Source organism: Rhinoraja longicauda, chromosome 39 (genome assembly GCF_053455715.1).
Source record: "Rhinoraja longicauda isolate Sanriku21f chromosome 39, sRhiLon1.1, whole genome shotgun sequence".
NCBI classification, from domain to species: domain Eukaryota; kingdom Metazoa; phylum Chordata; class Chondrichthyes; order Rajiformes; family Arhynchobatidae; genus Rhinoraja; species Rhinoraja longicauda.
The window spans coordinates 13,482,492-13,497,090 of NC_135991.1; the positions used below are offsets into that span (position 1 = coordinate 13,482,492).

General features: G+C 45.9%; 1 protein-coding gene across 1 annotated transcript; it reads left to right on the forward strand.

Moving 5' to 3' along the window:
* The first annotated feature begins 4,964 nt into the window (after positions 1 to 4,964).
* On the forward strand, positions 4,965 to 7,468 carry LOC144611223 (putative G-protein coupled receptor 139). Its single transcript, XM_078430269.1, has 2 exons — positions 4,965 to 5,064; positions 6,537 to 7,468. The coding sequence occupies exons 1-2, from the start codon at positions 4,965 to 4,967 to the stop codon at positions 7,466 to 7,468; spliced, it is 1,032 nt and encodes a 343-aa protein (XP_078286395.1).
* The last annotated feature ends 7,131 nt before the right edge of the window (positions 7,469 to 14,599 follow it).

Genomic DNA, 14,599 nt, shown 5'->3' on the forward strand with positions numbered 1-14,599 from the left:
ATCACAGCAGCAATGTATCTCCCGCTTCATCTTTGCCAGCATTATTTCCATGTATATCTGACCTATCTCAGTGCAACATCTAAAATATCCTGAAGATTTCTACAGTTTGTTTTAGAGAACAAGTCGGCAGATTAAGGCTGGGTTAGATACTGAGCCAGCTGATGGTCACGGCCTAAATCGTAATCATGCATGCACACAACTCAATTAAAAACTTTGTTTGTCGGGAGATCTGTGTGGTCCTAGGAAATAGATATTAAGACATTTGTTTTCGAAAGCATAAATTCTTTCCTCTCAACCTGAACGGGATATGGTGTGTTCCGTTAGTAGATCTCCAATAAAAAAAAACTTCAAAGAAGAACGGGTGATTAACAAGCTTCATTGGACGTGCATTGAACAATCTGGGTGCAGTGAGCTTTACCTCGTTGGCTGTGAACTAGTTCCCAATAATACAGGTCACAATGTCACATTGGCAATTTGATACTGTTGACCAGCGCTTAGGGTTGAAAGTGCAAGTGATATGACGCTGCTAATCTTGGCATTGATAGACGAGGTGGCTGGTGGATTTGTCGAGGGTTTTATTAGATCGTGAGGGGAGCACCGAAAGGCTTCATGTCAAATGTTTGAACCTAAATCCGCATAGAACGTGGTTTCATGGCAGACGCGGACACGGCGGGTAGAATATACTACAGTATTATCCGACTCTGTGGAGCAGAAACTGTAAACTAAAATCCAGAATTACAGCCAGATTACTCCGTCGATACCGTCCCATCATTCACCACCAAGGTCTGGGCAGCAGCGGTGTAAAATAGTGCACGATTGTGGGGACTGTTTCAACACGCACGTTTAATACAGAAGCAACGCGGTCCATCGACCTGTTGTTATCTGTGGAACCTCCTGACTCTGCGGTCTACATCAAGGGAACGCAGCCCGGAAATCAGGGTTCAGATGGTCAGGAGAATTTCCTCAGTTGCAGAGATACAATGATAGATATTCGCCTACAAATCCGCTGAGACTTAAACGTAGGGTATATTCTGTCCTCGAAAGACAGGAAATCACGTGGCTTAGTGCAGGACAGTGATACTTAGAAACATAGAAATTAGGTGCAGGAGTAGGCCATTCGGCCCTTCGAGCCTGCACCGCCATTCAATATGATCATGGCTGATCATCCAACTCAGTATCCTGTATCTGCCTTCTCTCCATACTCCCCTGATCCCTTTAGCCATATGGGCCACATCTAACTCCCTCTTAAATATAGCCAATGAACTGGCCTCAACTACCTTCTGTGGCAGAGAATTCCACAGATTCACAACTCTCTGTGTGAAAAAAACCTTTCTCATCTCGGCCCTAAAATACTTCCCCCTTATCCTTGAACTGTGACCCCTTGTTCTGTACTTCCCCAACATCGGGAACAACCTTCCTGCATCCAGCCTGTCCAACCCCTCAAGAATTTTGTAAGTTTCTATAAGATCCCCCCTCAATCTTCTAAATTCCAGCGAGTACAAGCCGAGTCTATCCAGTCTTTCTTCATATGAAAGTCCTGCCATCCCAGGAATCAATAAGGTGAACCTTCTCTGTACTCCCTCCATGGCAAGAATGTCTTTCCTCAGATTAGGAGACCAAAACTGCACACAATACTCCAGGTGCGGTCTCACCAAGGCCCTGTACAACTGCAGCAGAACGTCCCTGCTCCTATACGCAAATCCTCTTGCTATGAATGCTAATATACCATTCGCTTTCTTCACTGCATGCTGCACCTGCATGCTTGCTTTCAATGACTGGTGCACCATTACACCCAGGTCACGCTGCATCTCCCCTTTTCTTAATTGGCCACCATTCAGGTAATACTCAGCTTTCCTGTTCTTGCCGTCAAAGTGGATAACCTCACATTTATCCACATTATATTGCATCTGCCATGCATTTGCCCACTCGCCTAATCTATCCAAGTCACTCTGCAGCCTCCTAGCATCCTCCTCGCAGCTAACACTGCCACCCAGTTTCGTGTCATCCGCAATCTTATAGATGTTGCATTCAATTCCCTCGTCCAAATCATTAATATACACTGTAAATAACTGGGGTCCCAGCACTGAGCCTCGCGGTAACCCACTAGTCACTGCCTGCCATTCTGAAAAGGACCCGTTTATTCCTACTCTTTGCTTCCTGTCCGCCAACCAATTTTCTATCCACCTCAACACTGAACCCTCAATACCGTGTGCTTTAAGTTTGTACACCAATCTCATATGTGGGAACTTGTCGAAGGACTTCTGAAAGTCCAGATATAACACATCGACTGTTTCTCCCTTATCCACTCTACTAGTTACATCCTCGAAAAATTCTATAAGATTCGTCAGACATGATTTGCCTTTGGTAAATCCATGCTGACTTTGTCCGATGATTTCACCACTTTCCAAATGTGATGCTATCACATCTTTAATAACTGACTCTAGCATTTTCCCCACTACCGATGTTAGGCTAACTGGTCTATAATTCCCCGTTTTCTCTCTCCCTCCCTTTTTAAAAAGTGGGGTTACATTAGCTACCCTCCAGTCCTCAGGAACTACTCCAGAATCTAAAGAGTTTTGAAAAATTATCACTAATGCATCCACTATTCCTGAGGCTACTTCCTTAAGCACTCTGGGATGCAGCCTATCTGGCCCTGGGGATTTATCTGCCTTTAATCCATTTAATTTACCTAACACCACTTCCCGACTAACCTGGATTTCCCCCAGTTCCTCCATCTCATTAGACCCCCGGTCCCCCGCTATTTCCGGCAGACCGTTTATGTCTTCCTTAGTGACTTGCTGAGAAGCTGCTGAAACTGGGGCTTAGCACCCCTCTGTGTGCCTGGGTCCTGTACTTTTTCACCGCCAGGCCGCAAGTGGTCAGGGTGGGGAGACATACTTCTAACCCCCTCACCCTGAACACAGGATTCCCCAGGGTTGCGTCCTTAGCCCCCTACTGTACTCCCTGTACACATATGACTGTGTGGCCAGGATCAGCTCCAACTCCATCATCAAGTTCGCTGATGACACTGGGGTGGTGGGCCTGATCTCCGATAACGATGAGAAGGCCTACCGGGAGGAGATGGCTGATCTGGCACTCTGGTGTCAGGACAATAGCCTCCTCTTCAATGTTAAAAAAATAAGGCGCTGATTGTGGACTTTAGAAGGGCTCAACATCCGTGGACGTACACGCCACTGGAGTTAAATGGGACTACTGTGGATAGGATGAGCAGCTTTAAATACATGGGACTACACATCACAGAGGTCTGACATGGACAACACACATTGCCTTACTGGTGAGTAAGGCAAGGCAGCGCCTTTACCACCTCAGATGGTTGAGGAAATTTAGAGTATCTCTGAAGATACTTCAGTGCTTCTACTCTGGGGCTGTAGAAAGCATCTTGTCCGGGAACATCTCAATCTGGTTTGGGAACAGCTCTGCCCAGGACAGGCTCTTCTGAACGCACTATGAGAATTACACTCGCCCCCCGGGAGGGCCTATACATCAGGAGGTGCAGATCGAGAGCCATCAACATTATGGGGGACCCCTACCACCCCAGCAACGGACTGTTACAGCTGCTACGGTCAGACAAACGCATCCGCTGTCACGCTGTGAAAACAGAGAGGAGGAGACGGAGTTTCTTCCCACAGGCCATCAGGACTGTTAACTCTCATATCACCAGGGACTAATTTAATTTAATTTACTGTATTAATTTATTTTTTGTGTTAATTTTTTTTTCTATTCTGTTTTGTAGTTTAGAACAATCCGCAGGCGTTGCCACCTTCATTTCACTGCACATCTTGTATATGTATGTGACAAATAAACTTGACTTGACTTGACGATTTGCAAGCCTTGCCCGAAACTACCGACATTTGTGTAATTGTATCGGGACTCCATCCTTGTCCGCAATTCCGTCTTGCATTCTTTGAAACTCTGCGAAGAGCGTAAGTAGATATCTTGTACCGCTCAGGATCATTTGACTTGAACGTAGCAGACATGAATGTCACGTGGGAGTCGAACTCGCGGTTTGTCCGTAGTTTCCGATGGAACCAGCTATCGCCTTGTTTGGTACACGATCCTCAATACACTTGCTCACCAAGTCTGCGACAACTGAGGCTTATTCATCTAGGTTAGTCGCAAATTCCTGGCATATGGACTCGTCCATCGACTCATGCATGTCTGTTTGATATGCCTTGCATGCTTATACAGTGTCTCTGCTCAGGAGTTGATCCGTGCCCCCCTCCTCATCCCAGCGTCGTCATCCGCACCGGGTGATTCATGACACTCGCAGAGTCCCAGCAACTTTGCAAAATACATGCAAAAGACATGTACGTAAGACATGTTGGTTGGTGTGGACAAGTTGGACGAAGGCCCTGCTTTCACAATGTATGACTCTATGATTCTATGACTCTATGACAACATTTGCTGTCATCCTCTCCCAATATTCTAATTTACTGAACTCGCAATGCTGTCCCGGCTTTACATGTATCATTATTGTACCAATCACCTCTTGCAAGTTAAAACTCCAAATGATTCGAATCTAGTTATATCACGGCGTACTTTGAAAGTTTGTTACAGCTTGTTGTATTTAGTTTGATGTTCGGCATAGAAGAACTGTTTCACAGAATAACAGAAGCGTGAGCGCACATGTTTAACGTGTTACAGTACAGCATTCAAATTCCGAATTTTAAATCAGAATTGGAGGGATAGTACGTCAATATATTATCTCAAGTTTGGGTACTTCCACTTAAATTAAAACTCGTCATTGGTGGATATATATCGTGTGGTGAAATCATAACTGTGATCCGATGTTCAGATACCATGAAGTAATGTTAATGTTCTTGTTTTTGTCTTCCTGATCCCAGGGGAAGCTATCTCTAACAGATATGAAGCCTTTCTCTGTAACGCGCTGTCAGATGCATTCCATCATCCAACATTGAGCTTCTCTCTCATTTCCCTCCAGGATGAAAACTATATTCACCGATTATCCGTTTTTTCTGCTGCATTTTATAATCCAGGCAGAAATGATTTACTACCCGATTATAGCATTGTTTGGAATTTTGGGTAAGTAATTCAATCTATGTTACGAATCGTCGATTAAATCTTTTTCTTTTCTACTCCATTCTTCGCAGATTTGGGATGTTTAGATTTCCCTGCCCTCAAATCCATTGAATGACGACTGTCGGCGTGTTTCTTAAGGGCTGAACTCAATAATACATCGTTTTGGTCACCTGAAATATACATTTTCAACTGCAAATGCTGCAGTTTGTTGAAAAGATCTAGTGTATTTCATTAGTGTTCTGTTTGAATGAAATATTTTGTCTTTACTTTATTGTCTCCATTCATCAGACAAACCCCCGTCCTATTCGGTGACACCCGGTAACGTCTCGTCATTTATAGGTGTAATAAACCCCGCCTTTGTGCACACACATATCGTGAGGCGTTCGGTAACAATAGATACACTCTGGTTTCTCAGCAGCCATGACCCCGGCTGCGGTGCCGTTGGCCAGAATGTCTCCACTGCTTCACACCGAGGTGATGGATATTATTAATCAACATTGCATTGCTTGCGGTGGGTGGATATCTACCCTTAGGTGGGTCGGTATCTACACTTAGCAGGAAGAAAACATAGTCCACTCAAGGGGACGCGCAACATTTCATTCTCCACGCATTGATCTGTCCTTGAGCATGGTAAACAGTTGCCTTCTGTAACATCTGTTACAGGAGTGACATCGCTGCCACAGGGATTCCGTTGCACCGAGGAAACGGCTGAAGGAAGGTCCCGTCCCTGCGTGACACTGGTCAGAATCTCGGGTGTGAGTGGAGCGGTTCCGATATTCTGATAATGTGTCTGTAAACATCAATAGGGAAAATTAGATATTGAAACAATATATAACTGGCGATATGTTACCGAGAGTCCTAGGACAAGATGAATTGAAAAGATAAAGTGATAATAATCGATTTTATTCATATACTGCGGGAAGTATCAGTCAAACAGAAAATGATGAAAATACGGGAAATTAATCCAATTAACTGCATCGTTCACGGTTAGAAATGCACATTTCGTATTAATGAAACGAAGTGTAGCTGAGTTAAAGACGTACAAAATCACGGCTACATTTTCAGACACCCAATCCGTGTTATCTGATGGCATTTGATTTCACTATCGGCTACAAATAAATGCCGTGGTGTCTCGCTTTATTTTCAGATCACAGATTTGTAGTCTGATACTGCACCTGCCGCGTTTATCCGACCTGGCAAATACTGTTCCGTGTAAATTCATTGCAAGTTTATCATTATTTTCATGCACGCATCTGTTGCGATTACATTCGTCCGTTAACACTGACGACAGTCCTAACAGTGGAAATGCGTTTCTTTCTCGTCGCTCAACCTTTTGAATATTTTGTGTCGCTCGCCCTGTCATGAATGTCTATGCCCAACTCTAATCTTTATGTGAAATCGCTTGTTGCGTGGGACAACCTGTAGCTTGCACTGTTAATGCACTTTGTCGCTTTCTGATTATTCCCGTAACACAGCTAATGTGATATCGATGGCGATCCTGTCCCGGGGAAAGTGCGGCCTCTCCAAATGTGTATCACGCTATCTTGTAGCCATGGCAGCGGCGGATCTGTTGGTTGCTGTATTTGACGTTTTACTTTATCGTATCAATCATCTATATTTCCCCACAACTTTTCTCTTCATTACTCAAGTGTGTTCCTTCCAGCGGGCCATTAACCACGTAGTCACAGACATTTCCGTGTGGTTAACACTCTCGTTCACATTTGATCGATATTTGATGATTTGTTGCCACAAGCTGAGATCCAGATTTTGCACCGAGAAAACTGCAGCCAGGGTGATAGCAACTGTATGTACGCTGTTCTGCTTCAAAAACATCCCCTGGTACTTTGCATTTGAACCTGGTGAGACTGTGCATAATGTAGCATGGGGCTGTTATACAAAACAAGAATACATCACTGAAACCACCTGGATATCATTCGCATGGATTCACCGATGTTTCAGCCCTCTGCTCCCAATGTTCCTGATAACACTGCTCAATGCTCTGACAGTCGGGCACATTTTAATGGCCAGTCGAGTCCGCAAGCATCTGAGAGTCAGCAAGAATGGTGCGAATCAGAATGATGCCGAGATGGAAAGCAGAAGGAAGTCAATCATCTTGCTCTTTGCAATTTCGGGCAACTTCATTGTGCTTTGGATGACGTATTTTATATGTTTCCTCTGCTTACAGATAACAAAGCGGTTTTATATTACCGGTTACAGCGACCCGTTCCTCATCGCGGACGAAACCAGCTACATGTTACTGCTTTTGAGTTGCTGCACAAACACTTGTATTTACGCCGTAACTCAGTCTAAATTCAGAGAGGAACTGAAGAGCGGGTTGAAATATCTGCCGATAATAATGTTTAAACGTGTCAAGGAAGGAAGCCAATGTAGAAACTCTAAGCAATAAATCACAGCAGCAATGTATCTCCCGCTTCATCTATGCCAGCAATATTTCCATGTATATCTGAACTATCTCAGTGCAACATCTAAAATATCCTGAAGATTTCTACATTTTGTTTTAGTGAACAAGTCGGCAGATTAAGGCTGGGTTAGATAGTGAGCGAGCTGATGGTTTACGAGCTAAATCGTAATCATACATGCACACAACTCAATTAAAAACCTTGTTTGTCGGGAGATCTGTGTGGTCCTGGGAAATAGATGTTAAGACATTTGTTTTCGAAAGCATAAATTCTTTCCTCTCAACCTGAACGGGATATGGTGTGTTCCGTTAGTAGATCTCCAACAAAAAAAACTTCAAAGAAAAACGGGTGATTAACAAGCTTCATTGGACGTGCATTGAACTATCTGGGTGCAGTGAGCTTTACCTCGTTGGCTGTGAACTAGTTCCCAATAATACAAGTCACAATGTCACATTGGCAATTTGATACTGTTGACCAGCGCTTAGGGTTGAAAGTGCAAGTGATATGACGCTGCTAACCTTGGCATTGATAGACGAGGTGGCTGGTGGATTTGTCGAGGGTTTTATTAAATCGTGAGGGGAGCACCGAAAGGCTTCATGTCAAATGTTTGAACCTAAATCCGCATAGAACGTGGTTTCATGGCAGACGCGGACACGGCGAGTAGAACATACTTCAGTATTATCCGACTCTGTGGAGCAGAAACTGTAAACTAAAATCCAGAATTACAGCCAGATTACTGCGTCCATACCGTCCCATCATTCACCAGCAAGGTCTGGGCAGCAGCGGTGTAAAATAGTGCACGATTGTGGGGACTGTCTCAACACGCACGTTTAATACAGAAGCAACGCGGTCCATCGACCTGTTGTTGTCTGTGGAACCTTCTGACTCTGCGGTCTACATCAAGGGAACTCAGCCCGGAAATCAGGGTTCAGATGGTCAGGAGAATTTCCTCAGTTGCACGGATACAATTGTAGATATTCGCCTACAAAGCCGCTGATACTTAAACGTTGGGTATATTCTGTCCTTGAAAGACAGGGAATCACGTGGCTTAGTGCAGGACAGTGATACTTAGAAACATAGAAAATAGGTGCAGGAGTAGGCCATTCGGCCCTTCGAGCCTGCACCGCCATTCAATATGATCATGGCTGATCATCCAACTCAGTATCCTGTATCTGCCTTCTCTCCATACCCCCCTGATCCCTTTAGCCATTTGGGCCACATCTAACTCCCTCTTAAATATAGCCAATGAACTGGCCTCAACTACCTCCTGTGGCAGCGAATTCCACAGATTCACAACTCTCTGTGTGAAAAAAAACGTTCTCATCTCGGTCCTAAAAGACTTCCCCCTTATCCTTAAACTGTGACCCATTGTTCTTTACTTCCCCAACATCGGGAACAATCTTCCTGCATCTAGCCTGTCCAACCCCTCAAGAATTTTGTAAGTTTCTATAAGATCCCCCCTCAATTTTCTAAATTCCAACGTGTAAAAGCCGAGTCTATCCAGACTATCTTCATATGAAAGTCATGCCATCCCAGGAATCAATCTGGTGAACCTTCTCTGTACTCCCTCCATGGCAAGAATGTCTTTCCTCAGAATAGGAGACCAAAACTGTACGCAATACTCCAGGTGCTGTCCCACCAAGGCCCTGTACAACTGCAGCAGAACCTCCCTGCTCCTATACTCAAATCCTCTTGCTATGAATGCTAACATACCATTCGCTTCCTTCACTGCCTGCTGCACCTGCATGCTTGCTTTCAATGACTGGTGCACCATGACACCCAGGTCACGTTGCATCTCCCCTTTTCCTAATTGGCCACCATTCAGGTAATACTCTGCTTTCCTGTTCTTGCCGTCAAAGTGGATAACCTCACATTTATCCACATTATATTGCATCTGCCATGCATTTGCCCACTCGCCTAATCTATCCAAGTCACTCTGCAGCCTCCTAGCATCCTCCTCGCAGCTAACACTGCCACCCAGTTTCGTGTCATCCGCAAACTTAGAGATGTTGCATTCAATTCACTCGTCCAAATCATTAATATATATTGTAAATAACTGGGGTCCCAACACTGAGCCTTGCGGTACCCCCACTAGCCACTGCCTAACATTCCGAAAAGGACCCGTTTATTCCTACTCCTTGCTTCCTGTCCGCCAACCAATTCTCTATCCACCTCAACACTGAACCCCCAATACCGTGTGCTTTAAGTTTGTACACCAATCTCATATGTGGGAACTTGTCGAAGGTCTTCTGAAAGTCCACATATAACACATCAACTGGTTCTCCCTTATCCACTCTACTAGTTACATCCTCGAAAAATTCTATAAGATTCGTCAGACATTATTTGCCTTTCATAAATCCATGCTGACTTTGTCCGATGATTTCACCATTTTCCACATCTTTAATAACTGACTCTAGCATTTTCCCCACTACCGATGTTAGGCTAACTGGTCTATAATTCCCCATTTTCCCTCTCCCTCCCTTTTTTAAAAGTGGGGTTACATTAGCTACCCTACAATCCTCAGGAACTACTCCAGAATCTAAAGAGTTTTGAAACATTATCACTAATGCATCCACTATTTCTGGGGCTACTTCCTTAAGCACTCTGGGATGCAGCATATCTGGCCCTGGGGATTTATCTGCCTTTAAACCATTTAATTTACCTAACACCACTTCCCGACTAACCTGGATTTCCCTCAGTTCCTCCATCTCATTAGACCCCCGGTCCCCTGCTATTTCCGGCAGATTGTTTATGTCTTCCTTAGTGAAGACAGAAACAAAGTAGTTGTTCAATTGGTCTGCCATCTCCTTATTCGCTATGATCAATTCACCTGTTTCCGACTGCAAGGGACCTACATTTGTCTTAACTAGTCTATTTCTCTTCACATATCTATAAAGGCTTTTGCAGTCAGTTTTTATGTTCCCTGCCAGTTTTCTCTCATAATCTATTTCCCCTTTCCTAATTAACCCCTTGTCGTCCTCTGCTGGACTCTGAATTTCTCCCAGTCCTCTGGTATGCTACTTTTTCTGGTTAATTTATATGCTTCATCTTTTGTTTTAATACTATCCTTGATTTCCATTGTTAGCCACGGATGCACTACCTTCCCTGGATTGTTTTTTTGCCAAACTGGGATGAACAATTGTTGTAGTTCATCCATGCAATCTTTAAATGCCTTCCATTTCATGTCCACCGTCAACTCTTTAAGTTTCAATTTCCAGTCTATCTTGGCCAATTCACATCTCATACCCTCAAAATTACCTTTCTTTAAGTGCAGAACACTTGTTTCTGAATTGACTTTGTCACTCTCCATCCTAATGAAGAACTCCAACATATTATGGTCACTCTTGCCCAAGGGGCCACCCACAACAAAACTGATAACTAACCCTTCCTCATTACTCAATACCCAGTCTAGAATGGCCTGCTCTCTCATTGGTTCCTCGACACGTTGGCTTAGAAAAACATCTCGCAAACATTCCAAGAAATCCTCTTCCTCAGCACCCCTGCCAATTTGGTTCACCCAATCTATATGTAGATTGAAGTCACCCATTGTAACTGCTGCACCTTCTGCTGCATTTCTAATTTCCTGTTTGATGCAATCCCCCACTTCACTACTGCTTGTTAGGTGGCCTGTACACAACTCCCCCTAGCGTTTTCTGCCCCTTAGTGTTTCGCAGCTCTACCCATATCGATTCCACATCCTCCGAGCTAATGTCCTTCTTTCCACTGCGTTAATCTCCTCTCTAACCAGTAACGCTACCCCACCTCATTTTCCTTTCTGTCTATCCCGCCTGAATATAGAATATCCCTGGATGTTGAGCTCCCAGCCTTGTTCACCCTGGAGCCATGTCTCCGTAATCCCAACTATATCATAATCATTAATAACTATCTCCACCTTTAATTCATCAACCTTATTATGTATACTCCTTGCATTTAGACACAAAGCCTTCAGGCTTGTTTTTATAACACTCTTGGCCCTTATATAATTATGTTGCAAAGTGGTCCTTTTTGATTTTTGCCCTGGATTTGTCTGCCTGCCACTTTTATTTTTCACCTTGTTACCTATTGTTTCTACCCTCATTTTATGCCCCTCTGTCTCTCTGCTCTTGTTCCCACACCCTTCCATATTAGTTTAAATCCTCCCCGACAACGCTAGCAAACGCTCCCTCAATGACATTGGTTCCATTCCAACCCAGGTGCGGACCGTCCTGCTTGTAACGGTCCCACCTCCCCAGAACTGGTTCCAATGTCCCAGAAATTCAAATCCCTCCCCCTTGCACCATATTTAAAGCCACGTATTCATCTGAATTATCCTCCTATTTCTACTCTGACCAGCACGTGGCACTGGTAGTAATCCAGAGATTATTACATTTGAGGTCCTACTTTTTAGTTTATCTCCTAGCTCCCTAAATTCACCTTGTAGGACCTCATCCCGATTTTTACCTATATCGTTGGTGCCAATGTGCACCACGACAACTGGCTGCTCACCCTCCCCTCCAGAATGTTCTGCAGCCGCTCTGAGACATCCCTGACCCTTGCACCAGGGAGGCAACATACCATCCTGGAGTCTCGTTTGCGATCGCAGAAACGCCTATCTATTCCCCTTACAATCGAATCCCCTATCAATATTGCTCTTCCACTCTTTTTCCTCCCTTCCTGTGCTGCAGGGCCACCCACGGAGCCATGAACTTGGCTGCTGCTGCCTTCCCCTGATGAGCCATCTCCCCAACAGTATCCAAAATGGTATATCTGTTTAGGAGGGAGATGACCGCAGGGGACTCCTGCACTACCTTCTTAATGCTACGCTGGCTAGTGGCCACCCGTTCCCTTTTTGTCTGTTTAACCTTTACCTGTGGTGTGGCCAACTCACTAAACGTGCTATTCACAAACTTCTCAGCATCGCGGATGCTCCAGAATGAATCCAACCGCAGCTCCAACCGTTCAATGCGGTCTACCATGAGCTGCATCTGGACACATTTCCTACACATGTAGTCATCAGGGACACCGTCAGTATCCCTGATTTCCCACATGCTACAGGATGAGCAAACCACGGGGCCAATCTCAGCTGACATGGCTTACCCTTTATATTAAATGAATCCCTTAAATTAAATCAAATCAAATGAGCACACTCCCTATTTAAAGATCGTAAACCTTTTAAGCGGTAACTTTATCTAAAAAACCCAGAACCCTTAACTCAAAGTGCTATCAGAAAGCAGAAATACAAACCTGGGGTTGCTCACCAATCAGCGGCTCCCTCCCGCTTACTCAACAATCAGCTGCTCCCTCCAGTCCGCGTTACTTTTTCAAGTGTGACGCGCTAATGGAACGTTGCAGAGAGTGGCCGCTCCCACCTCTCCAACGGTTCCTGGGCCTCTGTGGAACAAAGCCTCGCGCTCGGTTTTAAACTCATCGCACGGACGCTGTTCCAGTCGCTCCCACCTCTCCAACGGCTCCTGGGCTTCTGTGGAACAAAGCCTCGCGCTCGGTTTTAAACTCACCGCACGGACGCTGTTCCAGTCGCTCCCACCTCTCCAACGGCTCCTGGGCCTCTGTGGAACAAAGCCTCGCGCTCGGTTTTAAACTCACCGCACGGACGCTGTTCCAGTCGCTCCCACCTCTCCAACGGTTCCTGGGCCTCTGTGGAACAAAGCCTCGCGCTCGGTTTTAAACTCATCGCACGGACGCTGTTCCAGTCGCTCCCACCTCTCCAACGGCTCCTGGGCCTCTGTGGAACAAAGCCTCGCGCTCGGTTTTAAACTCACCGCACGGACGCTGTTCCAGTCGCTCCCACCTCTCCAACGGCTCCTGGGCCTCTGTGGAACAAAGCCTCGCGCTCGGTTTTAAACTCACCGCACGGACGCTGTTCCAGTCGCTCCCACCTCTCCAAGGGCTCCTGGGCCTCTCCCAACGGCTCCTGGGCTTCTCCCAACGGCTCCTGGGCCTCTCGGTAACAAAAGCCTCGCGCTCGGTTTTAAACTCACCGCACCGGACGCTGTACCATTCGCTCCCACCTCTCCAAGGGCTCATGGGCCTCTCCCAACGGCTCCTGGGCCCCTCCCAACGGCTCCTGGGCCTCTCCTAACGGCTCCTGTGACGTTATTAAGATGGCGGTAGTCCCCATAAGGCCTCCAGCCCCCAGACGGTTTAGGGAACATGCGAAGGGGAGAAGCCCACTGACTGTCGGACCCCGCTATAACGGCCTTACGAAGGTCCTTTCTGGGTGCTGCAACATGGTGCCGCGAATTTTGTGCTGGACATGGGGGGCAGACAGTAGATTGTTACGTGACTCACCTTAAGCCTGCTCATGTCGACATTGATTAGCCGGTGCGGATAGCACAGCCCCGTTGTAGGGGGTCGGCCGCTTGGCCACACGCACCCACCCTCGGCTCTTTTGCTGGTGCCCCTGGGCACGGACCATGTGTACACGCGGTGTGGACGCTTTACTCGGGCCCCTGCTCATTTTAATTCCTTCTGTTCTGGGGGCGAGAGGGGGTGGGCGGGTTCAAGTGGCGCCACCTGGGCGTCAAGCCACTTACTGATCGAACCTTCGGTACAAGAACCGGAACGATCACGTCTCAGGAGATGACCGTTGGTTCTTGGAGATGAGAAGCTCAGCTCGAGCACACGAGTGGACAGACGTGTGGTGCTCCTCTGAACAGCAACAAGCATCTAACTGTTCTCCTAACGATGCGCGCGCGTGTTGAACCACTGTTTCGTTAAAAAAAACGTTTGATTCCCAACTCTTGGTTTACTACAACAGCGCCAATTCACCTTTCCAATGTCCCTCGTGATTGTCTTTGCCTCTTTATTGTTACCACTCCAAACTGCTTCGCTCTAAGGAAAGCGTTTCAGCCTGTCCGGTCTCTCTTTAAAACTCAAGCCCTCTCGTCCTGGTAACAGTTTTTGCTGCACCCTTTTCATCTTACTAATTGGAAGACCAGAACTACGCACAGTATTCCAAGTGTGGGTTCACGAGTGATTCGGATCATTCATACCTTAGAAAACCTGTTCACTAAGGGTCGTCCGGTTGACCTACCAGCGAAATTCACCACCGTTGGTGGTCCAGATACTGGACAATTTATAATCGATCTTCAAATATCTTTAAGCACCATTTCCTGATG